This window comes from Pseudopipra pipra, chromosome 26 (genome assembly GCF_036250125.1).
Source record: "Pseudopipra pipra isolate bDixPip1 chromosome 26, bDixPip1.hap1, whole genome shotgun sequence".
Lineage (NCBI taxonomy): Eukaryota > Metazoa > Chordata > Aves > Passeriformes > Pipridae > Pseudopipra > Pseudopipra pipra.
In genome coordinates this window covers 4,802,447-4,823,547 of record NC_087574.1, presented here as the reverse complement: position 1 = coordinate 4,823,547, position 21,101 = coordinate 4,802,447, and the positions used below count along the sequence as shown (strand labels likewise).

General features: G+C 61.2%; 2 protein-coding genes across 3 annotated transcripts; both read left to right on the top strand.

Moving 5' to 3' along the window:
* Positions 1-774: 774 nt before the first annotated feature.
* Positions 775-18,596, top strand: STARD3 (StAR related lipid transfer domain containing 3). Of its 2 annotated transcripts, none has more exons than XM_064636824.1 (15): positions 775-880; positions 4,627-4,882; positions 7,335-7,412; positions 7,617-7,694; positions 7,804-7,857; positions 7,958-8,075; positions 9,090-9,185; positions 10,338-10,393; positions 11,084-11,176; positions 12,353-12,415; positions 13,366-13,461; positions 13,950-14,029; positions 14,392-14,496; positions 15,619-15,712; positions 17,651-18,596. In XM_064636824.1, the coding sequence occupies exons 2-15, from the start codon at positions 4,670-4,672 to the stop codon at positions 17,753-17,755; spliced, it is 1,329 nt and encodes a 442-aa protein (XP_064492894.1). In that variant the 5' UTR covers positions 775-880; positions 4,627-4,669; the 3' UTR covers positions 17,756-18,596. The 2 variants fall into 2 exon arrangements, with proteins under 2 accessions (XP_064492894.1, XP_064492895.1); XM_064636825.1 differs by lacking the exon at positions 775-880 and adding an exon at positions 1,777-1,796.
* Positions 18,597-19,393: 797 nt separating this feature from the next.
* TCAP (titin-cap) lies at positions 19,394-21,009 on the top strand. Its single transcript, XM_064636826.1, has 2 exons — positions 19,394-19,559; positions 20,334-21,009. Exons 1-2 carry the CDS (start codon positions 19,414-19,416, stop codon positions 20,587-20,589), a joined length of 402 nt encoding a protein of 133 aa, XP_064492896.1. The 5' UTR covers positions 19,394-19,413; the 3' UTR covers positions 20,590-21,009.
* Positions 21,010-21,101: the final 92 nt, after the last annotated feature.

Sequence of the window (21,101 nt, the reverse complement as noted above, 5' to 3'; positions counted from 1 at the left end):
GGGGGGGTCCTGACCCCCATGATTTGGGGGCTTCTGAGCCCTTTGTTTGGGGGCTCCTGAGCCTGTTTGGGGAGTCTTGACCTCTGTGTTTGGGGTTTTCTGACCCCCTTGTGTTTGGGGGGTCCTGACCCCTGTGTTTGGGGGACTCTGATCCCCATGTGGGGGGCTCCTGACCCCCGGTGGGGGGGTGGTTCTGACCCCTGTTTATAGGGGGTCCTGACCCCTGTGTTTGGGTGGTCTCGACCCCCATATGGGGGTGGTGACAGCTCAGGGGTGTGGGGCAGGGGATGGGGGTGTTCTGGGGGCCGGAGAAGGGGGATATGGGGCAGGACCAAGTCCATGTCCAAGGTGTCCATGGACATCTCTCTCCCCCCCCCAATGTGCAGAATGGTCCTTCCCAGCCCCACTGATCCACCTCGCCTTTGGGAATGGTCTCTCCCAGGCCCATGGATTCTGCCTCCCACAGTGCTGAATGGTCTCTCCCTCCCTCACCCCACAGACATCCTCCCCCCCCACAGACATCCTCCCCCCCCCCCCCAGACATCCTCCCCCCCATAGCGAATGGTCTTTCCTTCACCCCTCGGATCCCCCTCCCACTTTGGGAATGGAATCTCCCAGCCCCACTGACCCCCTCATGGTGAATGGTCTCTTCCAGCCCCATAGATTCCCCCTCCATGTACAATGGTCTCTCCCAGCTTCACAGACCCCCCCGCAATGATATCAATGGTCTCTCCCAGCCCCAGTGCCCCCCCCGGTGTGAATGGTCCCCCCCGCCCCCCCCGCGGCCGGCGATGGTCGGTGCCGCCGTTTCCCTTCCGGGGTCGGAGGTGACGGCGGGGCCGGAAGCGGCTCCCGGCGGGACCGGACCCGGCACCGGGAGGTACCGGAGGGATCGGGGGGGCTTTGGGAAGGTCCGGGGGAGCTTTGGGGGGCCTGGGGGCACCTCGGCGGGGCTCAGACATGGGCCCGGCCCCTGTGCGAGGGCCCCGGTGCTGCCGCGGGCCCGGGAGCGCGGCCGCCGGTGGGGACGGGACGGGGCTGTCCCGGGGGAGTCCCGGGGTAGGGACGGGCCCGTTAAACACTCTGACCACCCCCACCCTCCCCCACTCCCGGTTCATTGGCGGGACCGGGAGCCCCGCGAGCGGCTGCGAACCGGGAATGGCGAGGGGGAGGAGGGGGGGTCCCGGTACCGGGGAGGGGCTGTCGGGGGGCACCGGGGCTGGTGGGGGGATCTCAGGGGGCTCCTGGTGGAGCAGAGAGGCTCTGGGGGGCTCCTTGTAGGACTGAGAGGTTCCTTGGGGGGGTAGAAGGGCTTTTGGGGGGGGTTAATTGTAGGACAGAGGGGCTTTTGGGGGGGCCCATCGGGGGCTCACTGTAGGTCAGAGGGGCTCTGGGGGGTCCCACAGGCTCTTGGGGGTCCCAGCCCTGCCCTCTCCTCAATCCCACGGCAAACTCCGAGCTCTGGGACACCCCACAGTGATCCCGGGGGGGCTGCGGGGTGGAGGGTCCCGGCTGTGATCCCAAACACTTCCCACTGCTCCGGGGGGGTCTCGGAAGAGCCCCCGGGCTCCGTCCCCTCCTGGGGGCACGGGGAAGGCCCCAGGGACCTCCTTTGCCGGCTCCCGGTGCTGACTCGGGGCAGGGGAGGGGCTGCAGAGGGGCTTTTGGGGTGTTCCCGGGCTGCACATCCCGGGAGAGGTGACAGGAGGGGTTGTCACGGGAACAGGGAGGCGAGGGAGGAAGGAGAAGTGGAGTCACGAGATGGGAAGAAAAAAAACCTCCTGACTTGGAGACAGGTCATTAACATGCAAATGGGGCTAATGAGGAGCTGGAGAGGGGGAGGGGGTGACACCACGGGGAGGGGGTGACAGGGGGCTTTGAGGGGCTGTGGCAGGGACAGGAGGTGCCCGAGGATGGTTTGGTGCCCAGAGTCCTGCTGGCACTGTCCTGGTGGTGTTTTGGGGTGGTGGCACCGGGCTGAGGGTGTTTTGGGGTGGTGGCACCAGGCTGGGGGTGTTTTGGGGTGGTGACACTGAGCTAGGGGTGTTTTGGGGTGGTGGCACCGGGCTGGGGGTGTTTTGGGGTGGTGACACTGGGCTGGGGGTGTTTTGGGGTGGTGGCACCGGGCTGGGGGTGTTTTGGGGTGGTGGCACCGGGCTGGGGGTGTTTCCCTGCCTGCTGGTGCTGGATATTGGATCAGGATCCCAACCCTCCACCTCTCTTCCATGCTCACTTCCCACTGGGATTCCCTGCCCATATGGAATCACCCCTGGTCCCTGCAGCCCCTGTCGCCTCCTGATCCCTGAACCAGGAGGTTTCACCAGCAAAAATCCTCCCTCAGAGTCCAAAAATCCCCTTTTTTTGAGGCAGAGAAGCTCTGGGGGGTCCCTGCAGTGTCCCCCCTGTGTGCCCCTTGCTGGAGCAGGATCATGGAGTCATTTAGGCTGGAAAAGCCCTCCAAGGCCACCAAGTCCAACCCTTAATTGTCACCACTAACCCACATCCCCACGTGCCGCATCCACAGCTTTTTTTGGTGAACATTCCAGGGATGGGGACTCCACCATTCCCTGGGCAGCCCCTTCCAGTGCCTGACCACCTTTTCCATGAAGGAATTCCTCCCTCTGGTCCCGTCCTCACTCCCTGGGAGCAGAGCCCGACCTTCGGCTGACCCCCCCCCCCCATTCCCGGCTGCGGGAGCGAGCGGGATGCGGAGGATGCTGGAATGCATAATACAGCACCAGGGAGCTCAATAATTCATCTGCCACCCAGGAACAGCCGCCTTGCTCCGCTCCCTCTCATCCAGGCCCTGCTCTCAACCTTCCAACATTCCTGCCCCACGGTGCTGTGGTGTTCCCTCGGGAATCCGTGGTGCCTGGACGGTTTGGGATGGCGAGGGGGGGGATGTATGTTCCAAACCAAGCTTAAACCTCCTTGGGAAGGCTGGGATTAATGATGGATGAGCTGCACCAGGGCTGCCGTGTCCCCATATCCCTGTGTCCTGTCATGTCCTCGTGTCCCCATGTCCTGCTGTGTCCCAACACCCCGCCCTGGCCCCTCGGCATCCCGGGATTGGGTCCCTGGAGCCTCCCAGGGTGATTTTAAAGTGGGAGGAGGGGGCTGCCTAAGTGCAAAGTGCTGTAGGAGGGGGGGAGGGGGCGGCTGCGGCCCCGGCGTGAGGTGATTTATTATTTATCCCCCCCAGATGTCCTTAACTTTTGTCACTTTGAGCCGGGCCCGGCGCCTGGAGCGGCTGATCCGAAGTGACAGGGCTTCCAGCTCCTTTGGAAGCGCCTCCGAGACAGGGACCAGCAGGGACTTGACAGGAGTCCAGCTTTGTTCCCTTCCCGGCCCTGCTGCTCCCCGGGGATGGGATGCAGGGGCCGCTGGCTCAGGGATCCAGATGAGCCCCAGATCGCCCCAAATCAGGCCGTGCTCGGTGCTCCAGTGTCCAGGGGGCTTCGCCTGCCCCCATGGATTCCCCTTCCCAAAGGCCTGGGCACAGCCCTGTGTTGTTTTTCCCTGGTTGTTGCAGTTGGGGTCTGTCGTGGATGAATCCCAGCAGGCACGGAACTGCCCCAGAGCTCACAGCACAAACAGAATGGGAGGGGGTTCTTTTGGGAGGCAAAACATCCCAGAGCAGGAGGGTTTGGGAGGGAGGGAGGCTGTGGGGGTGACTGGGAGGTGGCACTGACAGATCCCTGGTCCGACCTGTTCTGGCATCCTCGTTCCGTGTTTGTCTCCCGTGCCCGTGTCACGCTCCAGCTCCACAGGGCCCTCCTTGTGCTCCTCTGACGGAGAGGAAACATCTCAGTACAATGCTTGGCACAGCTGCAGGAAAACAGGCTCAGAATTCCAGCACCTCGCTCGTGCCGGGGCCGCGTGTGCCCGGCACCGCCAGCCCTGGGCTGGGACACGGAGCAGCCCCTTCCCTGCTGCCTCCCTGCTGCTCTGCCTGGCCCAGCTGGGCACCAGACCCACCATCCCACCCCTGGGGGGAGCAGGGTCCTGTCCTGGCTGTGCAGGTTGAGATCTGTGCCCTCGGCTCCTGAGGCTTTGCCTTCCCTGCACAGGGAAGCGTGAGGTGATCCTGGGCACTGCTCCTGAAACATCCTGAGGCCCCTTTCCCTGCTTCCACGACATCTTTGTGTGGGGTTTGGGGCCCCTTTTGCCTCCTGTCACGACCTTTCCGTGGGATTTGCAGCCCCTTTTCCTGCTACCACGGTATCTCCATGAGGTTTGGGGTCCCTTTTCCTTCCGTCACACCGTCTCCATGGGGTTTGCAGCCCCTTTTTCTGCTTCCATGGCATCTCCATGGGGTTTGTGGCCCCTTTTCCTTCTGCCATGGCACCTCTGTGAGGTTTGGGGCTCCTTTTTCTGCTGTCACAGCATTAAAGCCCATCCAGTCCCACCCCCTGCCATGGGCTGGGACACCTTCCACTATCCCAGGTTGCTCCAACCTGGCCTTGGACACTTCCAGGGATGGAGCAGCCCCAGCTTCTCTGGGCAACCAGGGCCTCCCCACCTTCACAGGGAGGAATTCCTTCCCAGTATCTGATGTTCATGGGATTATTTGCCTCTGGGGGGTGGCAGGAGGGGTGTCTGAGTGTCCCCGGTGTCCCCCCGCAGGTGACGCTGCCGCGGCCGACGTTCCCGGTGCCGATCCCGGAGGATGAACAAGCCCACGGACCTGCAGCACGACCTGGAACGCAGCCTGCCGGCCATCGCCTCCATCAGCTCCTCCCTCTCCCAGAGCCAGGGCTTCTCCCCCTACTTCTTGTCCCCGGAGAAGAGGAAGGTCATCTCGGATGTGAGGAGGACCTTCTGCCTCTTCGTCACCTTCGACCTGCTCTTCATCTCCCTGCTCTGGATCATCGAGCTCAATGTGAGTTGGAGGAAACAAAACCCGGGAATCTTTGCCCTGTTTAGGCTCCCTCAGTTGATTGCTCTGTCCCAGCACTCCTGGGACCAATCTTTGTTTGCTCTTCCCAGCGCTGGCTGTTCCTGAGTGTAAACTAAAGTCCAGCTCGTTTCCTGCCCCGGGCTCTGTGGGGGCTGTCCAGGGTCGTTAACACAGTCCCTGTGACGCTGTGTTGTGTTCTAAGGAGATCCAGGGCTCCTGGAATCACCAGGTTGAGCCAAATTTCCCTGCTGCTCCCCTGGCCTTCAGCAAAGCTGCTCCCTGGGCTCACTGCTGTCGTGTTCTCAGAGCAGGGGAGGATCCTTGAGGGGCTTTGATCCCAAAATACTGCTGCTAATCTCAGCTTTGGAAAGCTGGAGGTGCTGTTCCACCTCCCAAGGGACTGTAACACGAGGGGCTTGGTCCCCTCTGACTGTCACAAGCTGCTGCCTTTGCTCTGTGTTGCAACCACCGGGAAAATCCAGTTTATTTACCCCAGTCCCACCGGGCCCAGGTCCCTCCCTGGGCTGTGTTTTGTTTTTATTTTCCCTGGATCAGTCCTGACTGGTTTCAGGCACTCCATGTCCTTCCCTGGAAGAGATGATCTGATAGACCCCGGGCTCTGGCCTTGGTTATCAGCACTGGATCCTGCTCACTTTTACAGCCCTTATCTCTGCCCTTCTTATCACTGTGTGTCTGCACTTAACAGATTGTCCTGGCAGCAGCTCCTCACCCTGCCCTGGGAGCCCCAGGAGACCCCTGCCCTTCATCCCCTTAGGAAAAACCATCTCCCAGCCAGCATTCCAGCGATGCCAGTAGTGTCCAGCACGCCCAGTTTGGACCCCGGCCTCCTGCTCCTGTCCCAGTTCTCCCAGGGGGAGGTGCTGCCTCCAAACCAGCAATTCCAGCCCCGGGGAGATAATCCTGGCTCGGTCACCAGGGTGATGCCGAGCGTGGGTCGTTCAGGTAGCCATTAATGAGTGACTAACTGCTGATATTTGGGCCCCGAGCCGAAATGCTGCATATTTAAAGCTATTAGAGCAGCTTATTTGCCTGGTTATGAAGAGCAACGATTTGGTATCATGACTAATGGGCCTTTTTTTTTTCCCTTTTTGTTATCCCAACGGTTTCCTCGGCTCAGAGATAAGCTGAGCAAATTGCCCCTCGTTAAGAGCAAACTGTAATTCTGCAGAGACAAAGAGATGCCTCGGGTCGTTTGTCTGCCTTGTCCACAGCCTGTGTTTGAGCTGAAAACAGCCCCCAAAAGCCAACACCCAGAGCTTTGCCTGTGTCTTCATCCCTCCTGGAGCATCCCGTGGTGTGGGAAGAGGCTCTTGGTGGCAAAGCTGGCACAAGTCCCGTGGCCACAGACCAGCTGGAGGAACAGCCCAGCACTGCTTTGCCCCCTCTCCTTGCCCCCCTCTCCCTGGATTTTAAGCCCCAGCCCTTGCCCAGAGGGATCCCTTCCCAATGGCTCCTCTCCTGACCTTGGAGGGTGCCAGGACACCTCCTGCCAAGGGCTGGCCCGAGATCCAGCACCTCGTTCCTCGCAGCCCATCCAAGAGCTCCTCACATCCAGCCCCTCCCAGCCAGCTGGGCCCAGCTCGGACCAACAGCCTGAAGGTGCAGCACTTGTCCCATCTCCTCACAAACAGCCATCCCAGCTCCCAGGATTTGTGGTGCCAGGGCTGTCAGACCCGGGATTATCTCGGGGTGAGGTGGGAATGCTCCTCTCTGAGCCTTTTCCGTGAATCCCAGAGAGTGGTTTTGCCTCTTCCAGGTTCCCTCAGTGCCCCTGGCTGGGCATCCTCCTCTCCTCCCCCTTCCCTTTGCCAGCACGTTTGAACCTGCTGGTTCCCTCCTTCCATCACGTTTCCTGGAGTGCTGCTGTGAGCTGTGGGAAGCTGTGGCTGGGAAGGAAGGAGAGGGGACCCCTCAGTGCTTGGCAGGAGGAGGATCCTTAAACCCCCCTCCAGGTCCCGGGTGACCCCGAGAGCCCTGGCAGGGAGATGTTCTGATGGCTCAGTGCGTTACTGAAGGTGCTGCAGAAGCATTTTCCTGTGGTTTTCCACTTTTTCCACGTCTCCTCCCGTTCCTCTGAAGTCTGTCACTTGGAAGCAGTGGGAGGTGCCCACCCAGGGCCTTCAGGATCTGGTGGCTCTGGCTGTGCTGAGCCAGAGGAGCGGATTTGGGTGTTGGAAAGCAGCACATGGAGGTGTTTAATGTCCCTGCCTGCCCAACCCACACTCCTCAGCCTGAATCCCGGGGGGAAATGTGCCGTGGGATCCTCCCTGCTCCTGTGCTGGGCAGCATTTGTATTCCAGGTGCCTTCCTTGCCCTGGCCATAACCCCAGGCACTGCTTGGCCGGGCTCCTTCTCCTGGGAGTTCCTTATCAGTGCACTCAGCAGCTTCCTGCTTCCCTGTCTCTCCCCTCAGACCAAGGATGGCATCCAGAAGAACCTGAAGGATGAAATCATCGATTACAAGTTCAAGAGCTCTTTCTTTGACATATTTGTGAGTATCTCAGCCTCCTGCAGGGCTCGGGGAGGGGGGGACAGGGAGGGTCTGGGGTGTCCCCACAACCCAAGCCTTGATTCCCAGCCGGTCACAGCCTCGACCCCGCCTGTCCCTCGAGAGCTGGCACCTGTCCCTGCCCCCCCAGCAGCTGGCACTGGGGCAGGGGCAGTGACTGGTGTCTCTGGGGGGGTGTTGGTGCAGCTCCTGGCCCTGTTCCGGTTCGTGGTGCTGCTCCTGGGCTACGCCGTCATCCGCCTGCGCCACTGGTGGGTCATCGCGGTAAGAGCCACTTTGGCCTCTCCTGGTTTCATTTTCCCTCTTCCCCTGGGCTTCACGGGGATCTGAGGCGCTTATTTGTTTATCTGAGCCACGTCAATTCACGTTCCAGGTCACCACACTGGTCTCCAGTGCCTTCCTGATTGTGAAGGTCATCCTCTCCGAGGTTGGTTTCCCTGCGCTCCCTTCGTGCTTCCTTGATGCTTGTTGGTTTGGTTTTTTTTTTAATCCCATTTGGGTAATTCCCTGTGTTTTCCTCAATGCAGCTTCTGACCAAAGGGGCTTTTGGCTACTTGCTTCCCATCGTCTCGTTTGTCATTGCCTGGCTGGAGACCTGGTTCCTGGATTTTAAAGTCCTCACTCAGGAAGCAGAAGAGGAGCGATGTGAGTACCTCGCTCCTCCCTGGTAGGGGTTGGATGAAAGCACCAGGCCTGGGGTTGCTGCTGCTTTGACAGCACCTTTTATCTGACATTTCTGGAGAAGGCATCTCCAGGCTGGCTGGGATGGGAAGTGCCTGACTCAGTTCTGCTAATGGTGTACGAGTCCCTTCAGGGGAAGAAAATACCAGATTATAAAAAGCATCTTTTAATTGAGGGGAGAAAAATGTGCCAGATTCCCCAGTGTCTGGATCCTCTGCATGGGAGAAAGTGTTTGGAAGCAGTGAGGCAAATGCCAGGCAGAGTGTTGGACTCCATGTCCCTGATCCCTGTGCTTGGATCTGTCTGGAGACCTTTCCAGGGGGATTGCTGCAGTTATGGGGCACGGTGTGAGTTATGGGGTGTGACATTCCACAGCCTGTGGTCTCTGAGGTCACCCTGAGCACAAACTGAGCCTGACCTAATGCTTTCCACGTCACCCTGTAACCCCCAGGGTCCTTCCAGGAAGCGGGTGCTCATCCTGGACTGGAATAGCTGCCCATTCCTGCAGCAGCACAAGGATTTGTCCCTCTTCCAGGCCTCACTGGCTGGGAAGTGGCACTGAACGAGGGGGCATTTGTCAGGCAGGGCTGGATCAGAAATGCTGTGACTGACTGGAAAGCACCAGAGGATGTTTGGGTCTTGCAAGGAGGCTTTAAGATGAAAAATGATCAAGTGTTTAATGCCTCTATTGGATTAGGCTCAGGTTCCAAATTGCTTCCAGGGGAAGCTCTTATTTAATTAGATGCTTAATCGCCTTTGGATTATTTGACAGGCAGAAGAGCCCATTGATCTCCGGGCAGATAAAACGTCTCAGACAAAAGATGAGGCAACAGGAGCTGCAAAGCTCATGGGCTGGCTGGTGTCAGTGGGAAAACTCAGGGGAAAATGTGGGAAACGAGTGGCTGGGAGGGTGTTTGGGCAGGGCTGGGACCCCTGGGTGGGGATGCCAGTGTGTAATCCCTGTGCTCCCATTCCCAGGGTACCTGGCAGCCCAGGCTGCGGCCTCACGGCCCCTGCTCTACCCCCGGGCCCTCTCTGAGGGGCAGTTCTACTCCCCCCCTGAGTCCTTTGCAGGTAAGAAGTGCTGTTCTCCTCCCCTTGAGCCCTTCCCTCCCTTCCCAGCTCATCCTCACGACATTCCTCACCTCCACATCCCTTCCCTGAGCCTCCAAGAACTGACACTGCCAAACAGGGACCCCTCTCCTCACCCTCCACACTGTCCCCGTGCCACCTTTTTGTCGGAGCCACCCTGGGCCCCACGTGCCAGGATGCAGCTCCCTGGGAAACCAGAGCCTTGTGTGGGCTTGGGATTAAATCCTCTGAGCTGTGTGCTTGGAAAAGGCTGCCTGGGGATGAGGGCACGGGGGTGGGTGGGCACAGGCAGGGGAGGAACAGGGCTGGCAGCACTTCCCTGCCCTGGGAAACTTCCCTGGTACACCAACTGTGCTGGTACTGGAGCAGGGAGATGTCACCTGGAGCTGTTATCCCAGTGTAGGTGACACTCAGGATGAGCTCAGCCTTCCAGAGCTGTTATCCCAGTGTAGGTGACACCCAGGATGAGCTCAGCCTTCCAGAGCTGTTATCCCAGTGTAGGTGACACCTGAGATGAGCTCAGCCTTCCAGAGCTGTTATCCTGGTGTAGGTGACACCCAGGATGAGCTCAGCCTTCCAGAGCTGTTATCCCGGTGTAGGTGACACCCAGGATGAGCTCAGCCTTCCAGAGCTGTTATCCCAGTGTAGGTGACACCCAGGATGAGCTCAGCCTTCCAGAGCTGTTATCCTGGTGTAGGTGACACCTGAGATGAGCTCAGCCTTCCAGAGCTGTTATCCTGGTGTAGGTGACACCTGAGATGAGCTCAGCCTTCCAGAGCTGTTATCCTGGTGTAGGTGACACCTGAGATGAGCTCAGCCTTCCAGAGCTGTTATCCTGGTGTAGGTGACACCCAGGATGAGCTCAGCCTTCCAGAGCTGTTATCCTGGTGTAGGTGACACCTGAGATGAGCTCAGCCTTCCAGAGCTGTTATCCCAGTGTAGGTGACACCCAGGATGAGCTCAGCCTTCCAGAGCTGAGCAGGTGTTCAGGGACACAGGGCTGGAGTCATCCTCACTGACAGCCCTTCCCGTTGGATACAGGACAGGGATCAGACACTGCCCCCAGGAGAAGGTCAGAGGGTTGTACCAGTGGGACTTTCGTTAACTGTGAATTAATTGGGTGTTTCCCTGCAGGGTCAGACAATGAGTCGGATGAGGAAGGCACAGGGAGAAAGCCCTTGACAGCTCAGGTAAACTGAGGCAGCACAGCCCGAGGCTGGGACTGTCCCTGTCCCTCTCCAGGCTGATGTGGGGCTGTGGGAATCTCCCCCGTCCTACTGTCCCCCATTCCACACCCTCTGCTCTGGGGATGTGTGGCTGAGCCCCTCGTGGCCACCACAGGAAGGGTCCCCTGAGCCCCCCAGCTTCACCCCACTCCCCCAGGGCTGTGTCTTCTTCCCTGCAGCATCCCACAGGGATGTGTCCTGGCTCTGCTCCTGCCTGTCCTCCTTCCATCCCTGCTTTTTTGGTCGCATTCCAGCACGGGCATCACCTCCCTGTCCCCATGACTTGCGGGGTGGCCCTTCACCTCCCCAAAACCTGGCTGGGCACGGGCTTTGTGGCCTTTTCCAATGGTCCTGCTGCCGTTCAGCCCCCGTTGTGGCTGCTCCAGGAAGGAAGCTGCACATCCCAGAGCCCTTTGCCTGCTGGAAGCCCTCACGCTGAGGCAGGAGCCGCAGCTGGTGTGTGGATCCGAGCCAGGGCGGGGAGCGTGACTTGGAGCTCCAAAATGAGGCCTCTGTGACCCAAATTAAGAGATTTCTGATCCCCTTTTCCCTGTGCCAGCCTGGAGAGTCGGGGAAGGGGGGGGGGAGCAGCCTTACACACCCCCCTCAGGCCTCCTGCATGCCCAGCTAATGAAACCCTCCCTGCTTTCCCAGGAAAAGGAGTATGTCCGGCAAGGCAAGGAGGCCATGGAGGTCGTGGACCAAATCCTCGCCCAGGAGGAGAACTGGAAGTTCGAGAAAAACAATGCAAGTGTGGTGTGGTGTCCCCCCCTCCCAGAGCTGGCAGAGGGCACGGATGGCTTAACAAAAACCGGGACAAACGAGGCTTTGGAAGCCTCCTTGCGCCATGAAAAATTAACAAGCGTTACAATTACCTGATTGAATTAGGAATCTCTTCCAGTTCAGTTAAATGCAAAATCTCCTCTTATTTAATTAGACGTTTAATTGCCTTGCAGTTTGACGGGAGCAGGAGCCCAGCCCTCCTCCCTCTGGCCAGTGGTGGGTGGGCAGGGTTGGAGGGCTCACCTTTGGGGTGAGCACTGGAATGCTGCTCCCATGGCTCCAGCTCAGCTCTTACTCCATGGAAAGGTGCCTTGGAGCCTGCTGGGCGGACCCAAACTGGGGTCTTGGCCCACGTGGCAGCAGGAAGTGTGGGGTACAAACTGCTCTTCCCACCCCCAAATCCACTGGTGTCCCCCCTTCCCCAGCACAGGGACCTGGAGTGTAAATCTGGGATGTGTCTTTGCCCACCCCAGAGTTTTCTGGGGTGTCCAGAGCTCTGAAGGGTGGGGAGAAAGAGGAGGTGTCTCTGCCCCCCAAACCCAACCAGGGTTTTTTTTTCCCGAGGTGGAAACACGACTGGGGAGGTGCGAGCCCTGCAAAGTGCTGTCTCATCTGGTGTTTCAAATTCCCCTGTCAAGTGATCCTTTGTCTGATGCCAAACTAGCTGGGCAGATTGTTTTCTTTTTCCAAAGGGGGATGGATTTAAATAGACTAATCAGAGTTTAACACAGGGCTAACGATGAAAGGTTTTCCTGTGCCCATGCCCAGCCCCTCGGGGGGGGCTCAGCTCCGACATCGGTGGCACCGGCAGTGCTGGCACTGACCCCCCTCTCCTGCCCCAGTGCTGCAAAGAGAGTTTGACCTTGACGTGGGGTTTGCAGGCTGGCACGGGGCGGATTCTTTTTCTGTCTCACCCCTGCTGCCTCTCTGGATGTTGTTTTGTTGATGGAAATTTGGGCATGGCCAGCTGAAACGTGCTTGGGGCGGTTTCTGTGCCCGCTGTGGGGGACAGGGGGACACTGGAGGGGAGAAGGGGAATCCCTCGGGGTGGCAGGAACCTCAGGGTTTTGCCTGGCTTCACCCCAGATAGGAGCAATTCCTTTTGCTTACACAAATACAACTCTCTTATCTCTTGCACAGGACTTTGGTGATGTTGTTTACACTTTTGAAATCCCTTTCCACGGCAAGACCTTTATTCTAAAGGTAAGAACCTCCCTGGATCGATTCCTCAGCCAGTCTGGCACGGGCAAAGGGCCACAGCTCAGCTTTCAGGACAGGTCAGGGCTGCAGAACACGCTCCCTGTGCTTGAGGCAGATGAACTGCACTGGGGAATCTCTCCAGGAAAACCCCTTGGCCGGCAGACAAACTCCCCAGCAAACATCCCGGGCCCCGGACTCTGCCGGGAGAATTGGGAGCAGGTGACTGCAAGACTCGCTTCCAACCCCAGCATCTCGGGCTAATCTGACCAAGGAGGCTAATTGGAACTAATTGCCAGCAAGACCAGGGTTGAGCAGGCGTCTGCTGCTGCCTGGCACCGGGAAGAGCCGCTCGGAAGTGCCTTGCTCCGTGCCCTCTCCCAAGCTGGAGAGCCTTGGCTGGGAACCACGCTCTAATGAAGCGGCGGCGCTGCCGTGGCTTCTCTTTGTTCCAGTGCATATGTTGCCTTGCTGGCAGGAGCTGCCAGTGGAGCAGCTCTTGTGTGTGTTCACCAGGAAAAGCTGGATGGTCCCACTTTTACTGCATTAACCGTTTGCCTCCAAAGATCCCCGGTCCCGTGGGGATGTGCGTGGGGGGGGAATGGATGGTGGGCGTGGTGGAGCTTGGAATGACTTGGAGAGTCTAAAATGCGGCTTCCCAAAGCAATGGTGCATGGGGAGCTGCTGGGAATTGGGGTGGGAGAGGAGGCAAACAGACAGATCCTTGCCCTCACACCAGCACAGAGCTCAGTGCTCCCAAACCCTGTGGGTTTGTGCCCCCCAGTCCCCTGGGAGCACTGGGACAGGGGTGACACCCGTGGCTTTGGCTGCACGCAAGCCAGGCCGCTCTCCAATATGATCCCCCTTGTCCTTTGTGTCCTGCCCTGTGTTCCTTAAAAATAATCTTCCCCAAGGGGAGCAGAGGGCCTGGCTGACTGCTCTGGCTGTGTCCTCAGGCTTTCCTGCAGTGCTCTCCCGAGCTGGTTTACCAGGAGGTGATTCTCCAGCCGGAGAAGATGATCCTGTGGAACAGAACAGTGGCAGCGTGCCAGGTGAGCGTGCTGGACAAAGATGGCTTAATCACAGGAGCTCCTTGGAGCGGAGAGCTGGAGCTTCCCAGCCCAGCACAGGCTGCTGGCAGTGCCCAGGCCGTGCTGGAGCCGAGCTGGGTCCCAGTCGCTGAGGCGTTAAATCTCCGCCGCTCATCCCAGCGCCGCGCGGCAGCCGCTGCCTGAGCCCAGCCAAGAGCCCGTGAGGTGGGCAGGGAGAGGGGCCAAGGCTGAGCTGAGCCTGCCTGTGCTCGCTGGAGCGTCTGGGCGTTGTGCTGGGGAGCTGGAGGTGACACCTGTGCCCCCCAAAAAACTCGGGAGGCAAACCCGTCACACACCAGCAGCAAACTCACCCCCCTCCGCTGCCGGAGACCCTGTGGGTGCTCTGATCCCAGTGCTAGTTTCGGGGGAGGGTCTGTATCCCCCAGCTCTTGGCACTTGGAGGCACAGCCTGAGCGAATCTCTCTTGTTTTTATTTATCCCCTCCCCAGATCTTGCAGCGGATCGAGGACAACACGATTGTCTCGTACGACGTGGCGGCCGGAGCTGCCGGAGGGGTGGTTTCCCCAAGGTCAGTTCATCCCACTCTGTTCATGCTGAGCCCCCAAAACACCCCCCAAACCACGGGGAGAGCCCTCTGAGGGCACTGGGAATGCTCTGGGCTGGCTGGGAGCTCCGGTGTCACTGCTGTGTGACCCTCCCAAGGGCGAGCAGCCCCTGAAATTTTCCTCCAGACATTCCTGGCAGGATTCTCAGAGCTCCAAACGTCAGGCGGCCGCTCGGTCGGGCTCCCACATATCAGTGCTGGCTGTGCTTTGTCCCTGTGTTGACACAGCCCTGCCACAGCCTTTCCCAGCAGTCAGGGGAGCGGGATCTGTTCCCTCCACATGCCATGTGTGTGTGCTGAGCAGGCAGTGCCCTTTCTTTGCTCAGGGATTTCGTGAACGTGCGTCGGATCGAGAGGAGAAGGGACAGGTACGTTTCCTCAGGGATATCGACCACGCACAGCCTGAAGCCTCCTCTCTCCAAGTACGTCAGGTAAGAGCCAGGGGCTCTTTTTCTCAGCTGGGATCACTCACTTCAAACGAAGCTTTAGGGCAAAGAGCCACTTAGCTGCAAACCCTGCTGCCTTTCCTGGCAGGGCTTGCAGGAAGCCGAGCTATTTGTGGAGCCAAACCTCGCTTCCCTTGCTCGTCTCCCTTTGTTCAAGAAACTCTCTGTGCTGTCAGTGTTGCTGGGGCGTTTCCCAGCTCAGGGGAGTGGAGGTGCCCAACCAGCAGCAGCACCAGCCCCGTCCCAGTCAGCATCCTGTTTGTGCAGCAGGAATTTCGGAGGGGCAATAAGCACCTGGATGCACTCCCAGCCTCTCACATGCCTCGTGCTCCTCGTAAACTGAGTTTAAGACATGGAGAGAAGGTCCCGTGGGTGAAAGAAGGATGGAGCAGCTCCCAAAATCTCAGCAGGGCTTTGGCCTCTCTCGTTCAGAAGGGCCAGGCTGGTGCTGGGTCCTGGCAGGGTCGGGCTCAGCAGACAAGGACTCCTTGTTCCTGCCGGGGCCCAGCTGTGCTGCCGCGCTCCCACGTCGTTTTTCCCAATAATCTGGTTAAAGTAATTGCCATTTTATCTCAGAGCTGCCTCACTCCATTTAAGAGCAGGGGACTTCGAGGCCTGGAAAAATCCTTGAACAAATATACCCAGCAAAAACTGTGTGTTCTGGGGAGGGAAGGGAAACCTGTGTCTGGGCTGTGTGTGTGTGCACAGCTCCCGTTTCGGGGATGGATCAGATGGTGCCAGCAAGGATCTGGGGGCTGGAGTGACAGGATCCTTGTCCTGAGCCTGTCCTGAGCACACAGGGCTTCCCTGGGACCTCTTAGTTGTACCTGGCTGGGAAACCTTCCCGTGGGGAAGAGCTGGCACAGTCCAGAGGCAGAGCTGCTGCTCTGGCACCACTGCTGCCAAGGCACCTGTGGGAAGCCTGCCCTGCCGTGCTGGCTCGTGCACCTGGAGCCAAGGAACACCTTCCTGGGCTCTCCACATCTGCTCCTGCCCCACCGGGCCCCAGCCCTGGCTGCCGGGCGGGACCCGCACGGAGCATCCCAGAGCAGTGCAGGATTCCAGCCAGCCCTGGCTCTGGCTGATCCTCTTGGCTCTGCTCCACAGGGGTGAGAATGGACCCGGAGGATTCATCGTCCTCAAGTGTCCCAGCAACCCCAGGGTCTGCACCTTCATCTGGATTCTCAACACGGATCTGAAGGTAAAGCCGGTTCCTGGTCCCCAGTGCAGCTCTCCCGGGGGCTCCGGCATCCCAGGGCCCTGCTCCTGGATCCCAGCAGCCATGGGAGTGGTTCCTTATCAAGCACTGCCCTGAAGGGACTCAGGTGGAGGTTGAACTACCCCAAAATCCCCCTCATTGCCCCAGTGGGGAGATGGGGAAGCTCTTCCTTACCTGAGAGATTTCATTTAGGGGTTTCACCTCTGAGTGCAGGACTGGGGTAAGGGAGGTTTTTATCCAGTTTGGGAACAAAAAACTGCTGGCCACGGGAGTTGTGCCTGGCTACTCCCAGGAACGCTCCAAAGGGGCAATTCCCAGCTCCAACACCCCCCGATACAACCACGGCCACCCCGTATCCACCCGGGGGGAATGAGGTTTCCCAGGTCCGGAGCTCTTTGTGGAGCTGTTGCCAGTGGCCTTGCCGGTGTCCCGGACAAAAGGGTGGCCCGGGAGAGCCCGGGATGGGGCGGGAGTGGGAGCAGGAGCGGAGCCGGGCCCGTTCCTGCCCCTGCGGGAGGTTGACGTGGTAACGGCGCTGCCGCAGCGGCACAAAGGCTCCATTCATCGCTGTGCTGCAGCAGCCCCAGCCCTCCCCTCCCTCCCCTCCCACGGCCCTCTCCCCTCCCCTCCCCCAGAGGCTCCTGCCTGCCTTGCCAAAGGCTTTGGGAAGTGCTCTGGAGCGGGGCAGTGCCCTCCCACCCCGTTGTGCCAGGGATGTGTTTTCTCCTTCATGGATCTGGCTCCGATGCCTGTAAGGGCTTTGAGGGGGGTAAACAAACCCCTGTGATGGGGCTCGGAAAGAGAAGAGGTTCCTTGTGCTTCCCGGGCCGGAGCCGCCTCCGCGGTGGGAGGAATTCCGGAGCGGCCGAGCTATAAATAACCCCCAACTGCTCCCAGCGCCTTCCCGAGGGGCTCTGCCAGTGCCCAGACCCCCTCCGGAGCTGCTCGCTGCTTCCTTTGGCCCTGGAGGGGTATTTATAGCCCGTGGCTCATCCCTTCCTGCTCCGGGAGGGGGGAGGATTCCAGGATTCCGCACGTGTGTGTGTTTGGGTCCGTGTGGGGAGGTGACTGAAATGGCCCCTGGAACAGCGGCCTCGCACTCTCCTGCCCTTTTATCGGAGAGGAAACCCTCTCCAGGGAAAAATCTGTGCTGGAACCCCCCAATCTGAGGGCAGGGGGGTGTCCTGTGCCCACCTGACCCCCAGGATAGTTGCCCACTCATCCCTCCCTGCTCGGGACCCCCGGAGCAGCTCCCGGCCCTGCCTGGGCTCCCTCCCCCCGCAGGGACTGGGATTATTATTTTTTTCCTGGATCTCCCATCACGGAGCTGAGGCTGAGGCGGGTGGGGGTGAGTCGTGCAGGGCTTTTTTAGGGAAATCAAACCACGTTGCAGATCCTCCCCCGGATCGGAGCTCCGCGAGAGCCGCAGCTCCGCACTGTGGTGCTCCTGGAGCATCCCTGGAGCATCCCTGGAGCCCCCATCCCAAACCTCACAGAGGGCTCCTGCATCCCTGGAGCCCCTCCGGAGCCCCCAGCCCCAAATCTTGCTCGTGGCTCTGTGTCCCTGTCCCTGGAACCCCCTGGGATGGGACGGGACGGGATGGGATGGGATGGGGGCAGACCCCAACCCCAAATCCTGCTCATGGCTTCACGTCTCTGGAACTTCTTGGATTGAAACAGGAGCAACCCCTCGGCCCAAAACCCTCACTTGTGTCCCTGGAGCACCCCTTGGGGTGGGAAGGGGACCAGCCCCCAGCCCCAAACCTCACCCATGGCTCCTGCATCCCAGGAACTCCCCGGGTTGGGATGAGGGCAGCTCCCATTCCCAAACTTGTGCTCGTGATTCTGTGTCCCTGGAAGGCCCTGGGGTGGGATGGGGCCAGTCCCCAGCCCTGTGCCAGCCCCGTTGTGTCCCTGCAGGGTCGGCTGCCGCGGTACCTGATCCACCAGAGCCTGGCTGCCACCATGTTCGAGTTCGCCTTCCACCTGCGCCAGCGCATGGCCGAGCTCTGCTCCAAGCCCTGAGGACATTCCACAGCCCTCTCTGCTCCAGAGGGGGGGGACAGGACCCTACACCCCCTCCCCAGGGAGAGGACCCCCTGCTGCCAGCGCTGGGCTGACCCCAGGCAGGGGGCTCAGCTCCTCCTGCCCCCTCGTTGGGGCCCTGGAACCACTGACTGTTATGTGCCAAACCCCTGCCCTGCCCTTCTCTGGGGCTGGGCTGACCCCCCCTGCCCCACACAGGGCAGGTGTGACCCCCCCCTGCCCCACACAGGGGGTGGGGGCTCAGCTGTGACCCCCAAATTCCTGTCCTTGCGCCCCAATTCCATGAGGAAGAGGGGACGGGAGTGGAGGCTGTGACGGGGTGAGGGCACAGCCGAGCCCCATGCCAGCTCTGACGTCGGGGTTTAGGCACAGCCTGTGCCCCCCCACACCCCCTGTGCCCCCCGGGGCTGTGCCCCAAACCCCGGGGCACAGCTGGGACTGCACAAACCCCCTCCATGGGGCCGGGTGAGCCCTTCCCCCTTCCCGATCCCGCAGCTCCCGGCGCGGGATTTGCCTTAAGCAGAGACTTTGATCCTTTTTGGGGGTGTGGGGGGGGGGTTGGGGGTTGGGGGGGCGCGGGGGCGACTGCGGTTTCTCTACCTGTGAGCTCCGTGTGCTGCTCTAAAAACAGCAGCAGCAGCAGCAGCAGCAGCGCGGGGCCCCCCCCGCACGCGGGGGCTGCACGAAGGGAGGGGGGGGGCACCCAGAGCAACACCCCCCCCTGGGGCTCTCTGCACCCCCCCCTTCCCCATGGCCTGGGGATCTGCCCCTGAATCCCCCAAGTCTGTGAGGGGGGAATTAAAGCCTTGCACTGTTTGCAGCTCCTCGTGCCCCTCGTGCCCTTTGTCACCCGCGGGGATCGAAGCCCAGGAATGGGGTCACCCCAAAACCCTCCCCCCGCCCCGGGCACAAAGGGTGGGGTCTCCAGGCTCCTTTGGCCGTGGGTGGGTGGTGGCAGTGGCTGTGGGTGTCCCTGCTCCTGGGTGTCACTGTCCCCCACCCCGTGGTGGCACCGGCAGCTCCATGGACAAGGAGTCTCCACCTCTACACCGGGTGCCCCCCGTGCCCCCCAACCCTCGGTGCTTCCCTGGGGTGGGACCCCCACAGCTGAGGGGTGGCTGGGGGTGGCTGGAGCCCCACGTCCCCCCCTTGTCACCAGCCCCGTGCCTGTGAGCCCAGGGCCGCTGGCACCTGGCAGGCACCCATCTGTTGGCCCTATAAACAGCCTGGGGGAGGCCCTATAAACAGCCTGTTTGGGGGGCCCTGCAGCCAGAACCCCCCTTGTCCTGAGGGAGGGTCCCCAATGTCCCTCTGGTGGCACAGGGTGGCAGTGGCACCGCATTGGCAGTGGCACCCCACGTTCATCGACCCCCTCCGGGGTCCCGGGGGCAGGGAAAGGCCGGACGTGCCCTGGGCAGGGGCCAGGGGGGGTCCTGCCGGTGCCATCACGTTGCTGGCAGTGGGGGGGGTACACGCCCGTGGGTGGCACACGCAGGGGTGACACGTGTCAGCAGTGCCACCCCCCCAAAACCCCCTCCTTGGCACCGTCCCGTGCCCGCCGTGCCAGAGACACCTCCCAAAATAGCCCGAGCGGGGCCATAAAAGCGGGGCGGGCGCGGGGGGGGGGCACTGGCACCATGGTGGGCCCCGGCGTGGTGGGGGGCTGCGGCGGGGGGCTCTCAGCCCGCCTGGGCTGCTCCGTCAGCGAGCGGGACGTGGGCAGGGGAGAGACCTTCAGTGCCGAGTGGCTGGACCTGGAGCTCAGCACCCGGCCCGAGGAGCGGTGAGGGGCACGGCCAGGGGGGCACAGGGGGGCACGGGGGTGCTGGGGGCGAGGGACACCAAGGGCCAGGGGGGTTTTCATGGGGTGCTGGGGTTGTGGGAGGCTCCAAGGATCCCGGAATGTGGGGTTTCCGTGGTGTCCTGGGGTTGTGGGGGGCTCCAAGTGTCCCAAACTAGGGGTTCCGTGGGGTCTCGGGGTTGTTGGCGGCTCTAGGGGTCGTGATGGGGGGCTTTGGGGGCTTCCAGTGGGCCCCAAAATATGGGGTTTCCGTGGGGTCTGGGGACTGTGGGGGGCTCCATGGAGTTCCACAGGGTCTTGAGGTTGTGGGCGGCTCCAGGGGTCCTGATGGGGCTTCGAGGGGCTCCAAGGGTCTCAAACTATGGGGTTTCCATGGGTTCTTGGGGCTGTGGGAGACTCTGGGGGTCCCAAAGTGGGATATTTCCGTAGGGTTTGGGGGCTATAGGGGGGTCCAAGGACCCTGATGGGGCCATGGGGCGGTGCAGGACATGGGGGTATCCTGGGGTCACTGCAGGATGGGAGGGGAGAAGGGGGTCTCCAGGAGTCCTGGTGGGATGGAGTGGGACATGGGGGTCTCTGGGGGTCCCCACGGGATGGGATGGGATGGAACACAGGAGTCTCCAGGGGGGTGGTGCAGGACATGGAGGGGGTCTCCTGGTGGGATGGGGTAACCCCTAACAGGCAAAAGCAGGACGGGGGAGTTCCCACGGGGCTCTGGGGTCCCTGTGCTGACCCTCACAAATGCCCCGTGCCCAGGTGGTGCCGGCGGGAGGTGGACACGGCGCGCCGGGAGTCGCTGGAGCAGCGCGGGGCCGTGCGGGTGCTGCAGCAGCGCTCGCCCTGGGGGCTGCTCCGGGTGGGGGTCCTGGGGCAACCCCTGGCCCAGCACCTCCTGCCCTACGCCCGAACCTTCCCCGTACCCCTCTTCGCCCCCCCAGACCTCCGCGGAGCCAAGGGGGGGCTCCCCCGGACCCTCTCCCGCTCCCTCTCCCACGAGGCCCAGCGGGGCTGAGCGGGGATGGGGGACGGGGGGTGGGGTCGGGGGGGCACGAGGCTGATTTTGGGGGGCTGGGGGGACCCAGAGACCTGGATCTGCTCAGCCACCCCGAAGAGGCAGCGCAGGAGGGAGGGGGCAGGTGGGGGTGGGCTCCCCTTCGCCTGGGAGCCCACCCCGCTGAGGGCGCGGTGGGGGCCGGTCGGGACGGGGTCCCTGCGGGTCGGGGGCCTCCCGCGCTTCGGGGGGCTCCCAGCAGCACCGGCGTGACTCAGTTTCCCTGGCAAAGAGACGGGAACGTGAAGATGAGGAGCGCTGAGACCTGCCCGGGGCCGAGGGGGGGCCCTGGGGGGCCTGCGGGGGGCGGGGTGGGTGGGTGGGTGGGTGGGCTGGGTTTGTACAAACGGTGGTCTTTGTACGGCAATAAAAGGCTCACGCAGGAGGTGTCTTTGGGGGGGGGGAGTTTGGGGGGGGTGAGGCTTAGGGGGAGGGACCTGCTGTGGGATGGGGGGCACTGAGGCACAGCAGCT

Bases quoted from the DNA above. Each gene is read 5' to 3' on its own strand.
- STARD3 (XM_064636824.1), top strand. From the start codon at position 4,670: ATGAACAAGCCCACGGACCTGCAGCACGACCTGGAACGCAGCCTGCCG. The intron at 9,186-10,337 runs GTAAGAAGTGCT...GTTTCCCTGCAG, and splicing joins CCCCCCTGAGTCCTTTGCAG to GGTCAGACAATGAGTCGGAT. The intron at 14,497-15,618 runs GTAAGAGCCAGG...TCTGCTCCACAG, and splicing joins CCTCTCTCCAAGTACGTCAG to GGGTGAGAATGGACCCGGAG.
- TCAP (XM_064636826.1), top strand. From the start codon at position 19,414: ATGGTGGGCCCCGGCGTGGTGGGGGGCTGCGGCGGGGGGCTCTCAGCC. The intron at 19,560-20,333 runs GTGAGGGGCACG...CCCCGTGCCCAG, and splicing joins AGCACCCGGCCCGAGGAGCG to GTGGTGCCGGCGGGAGGTGG.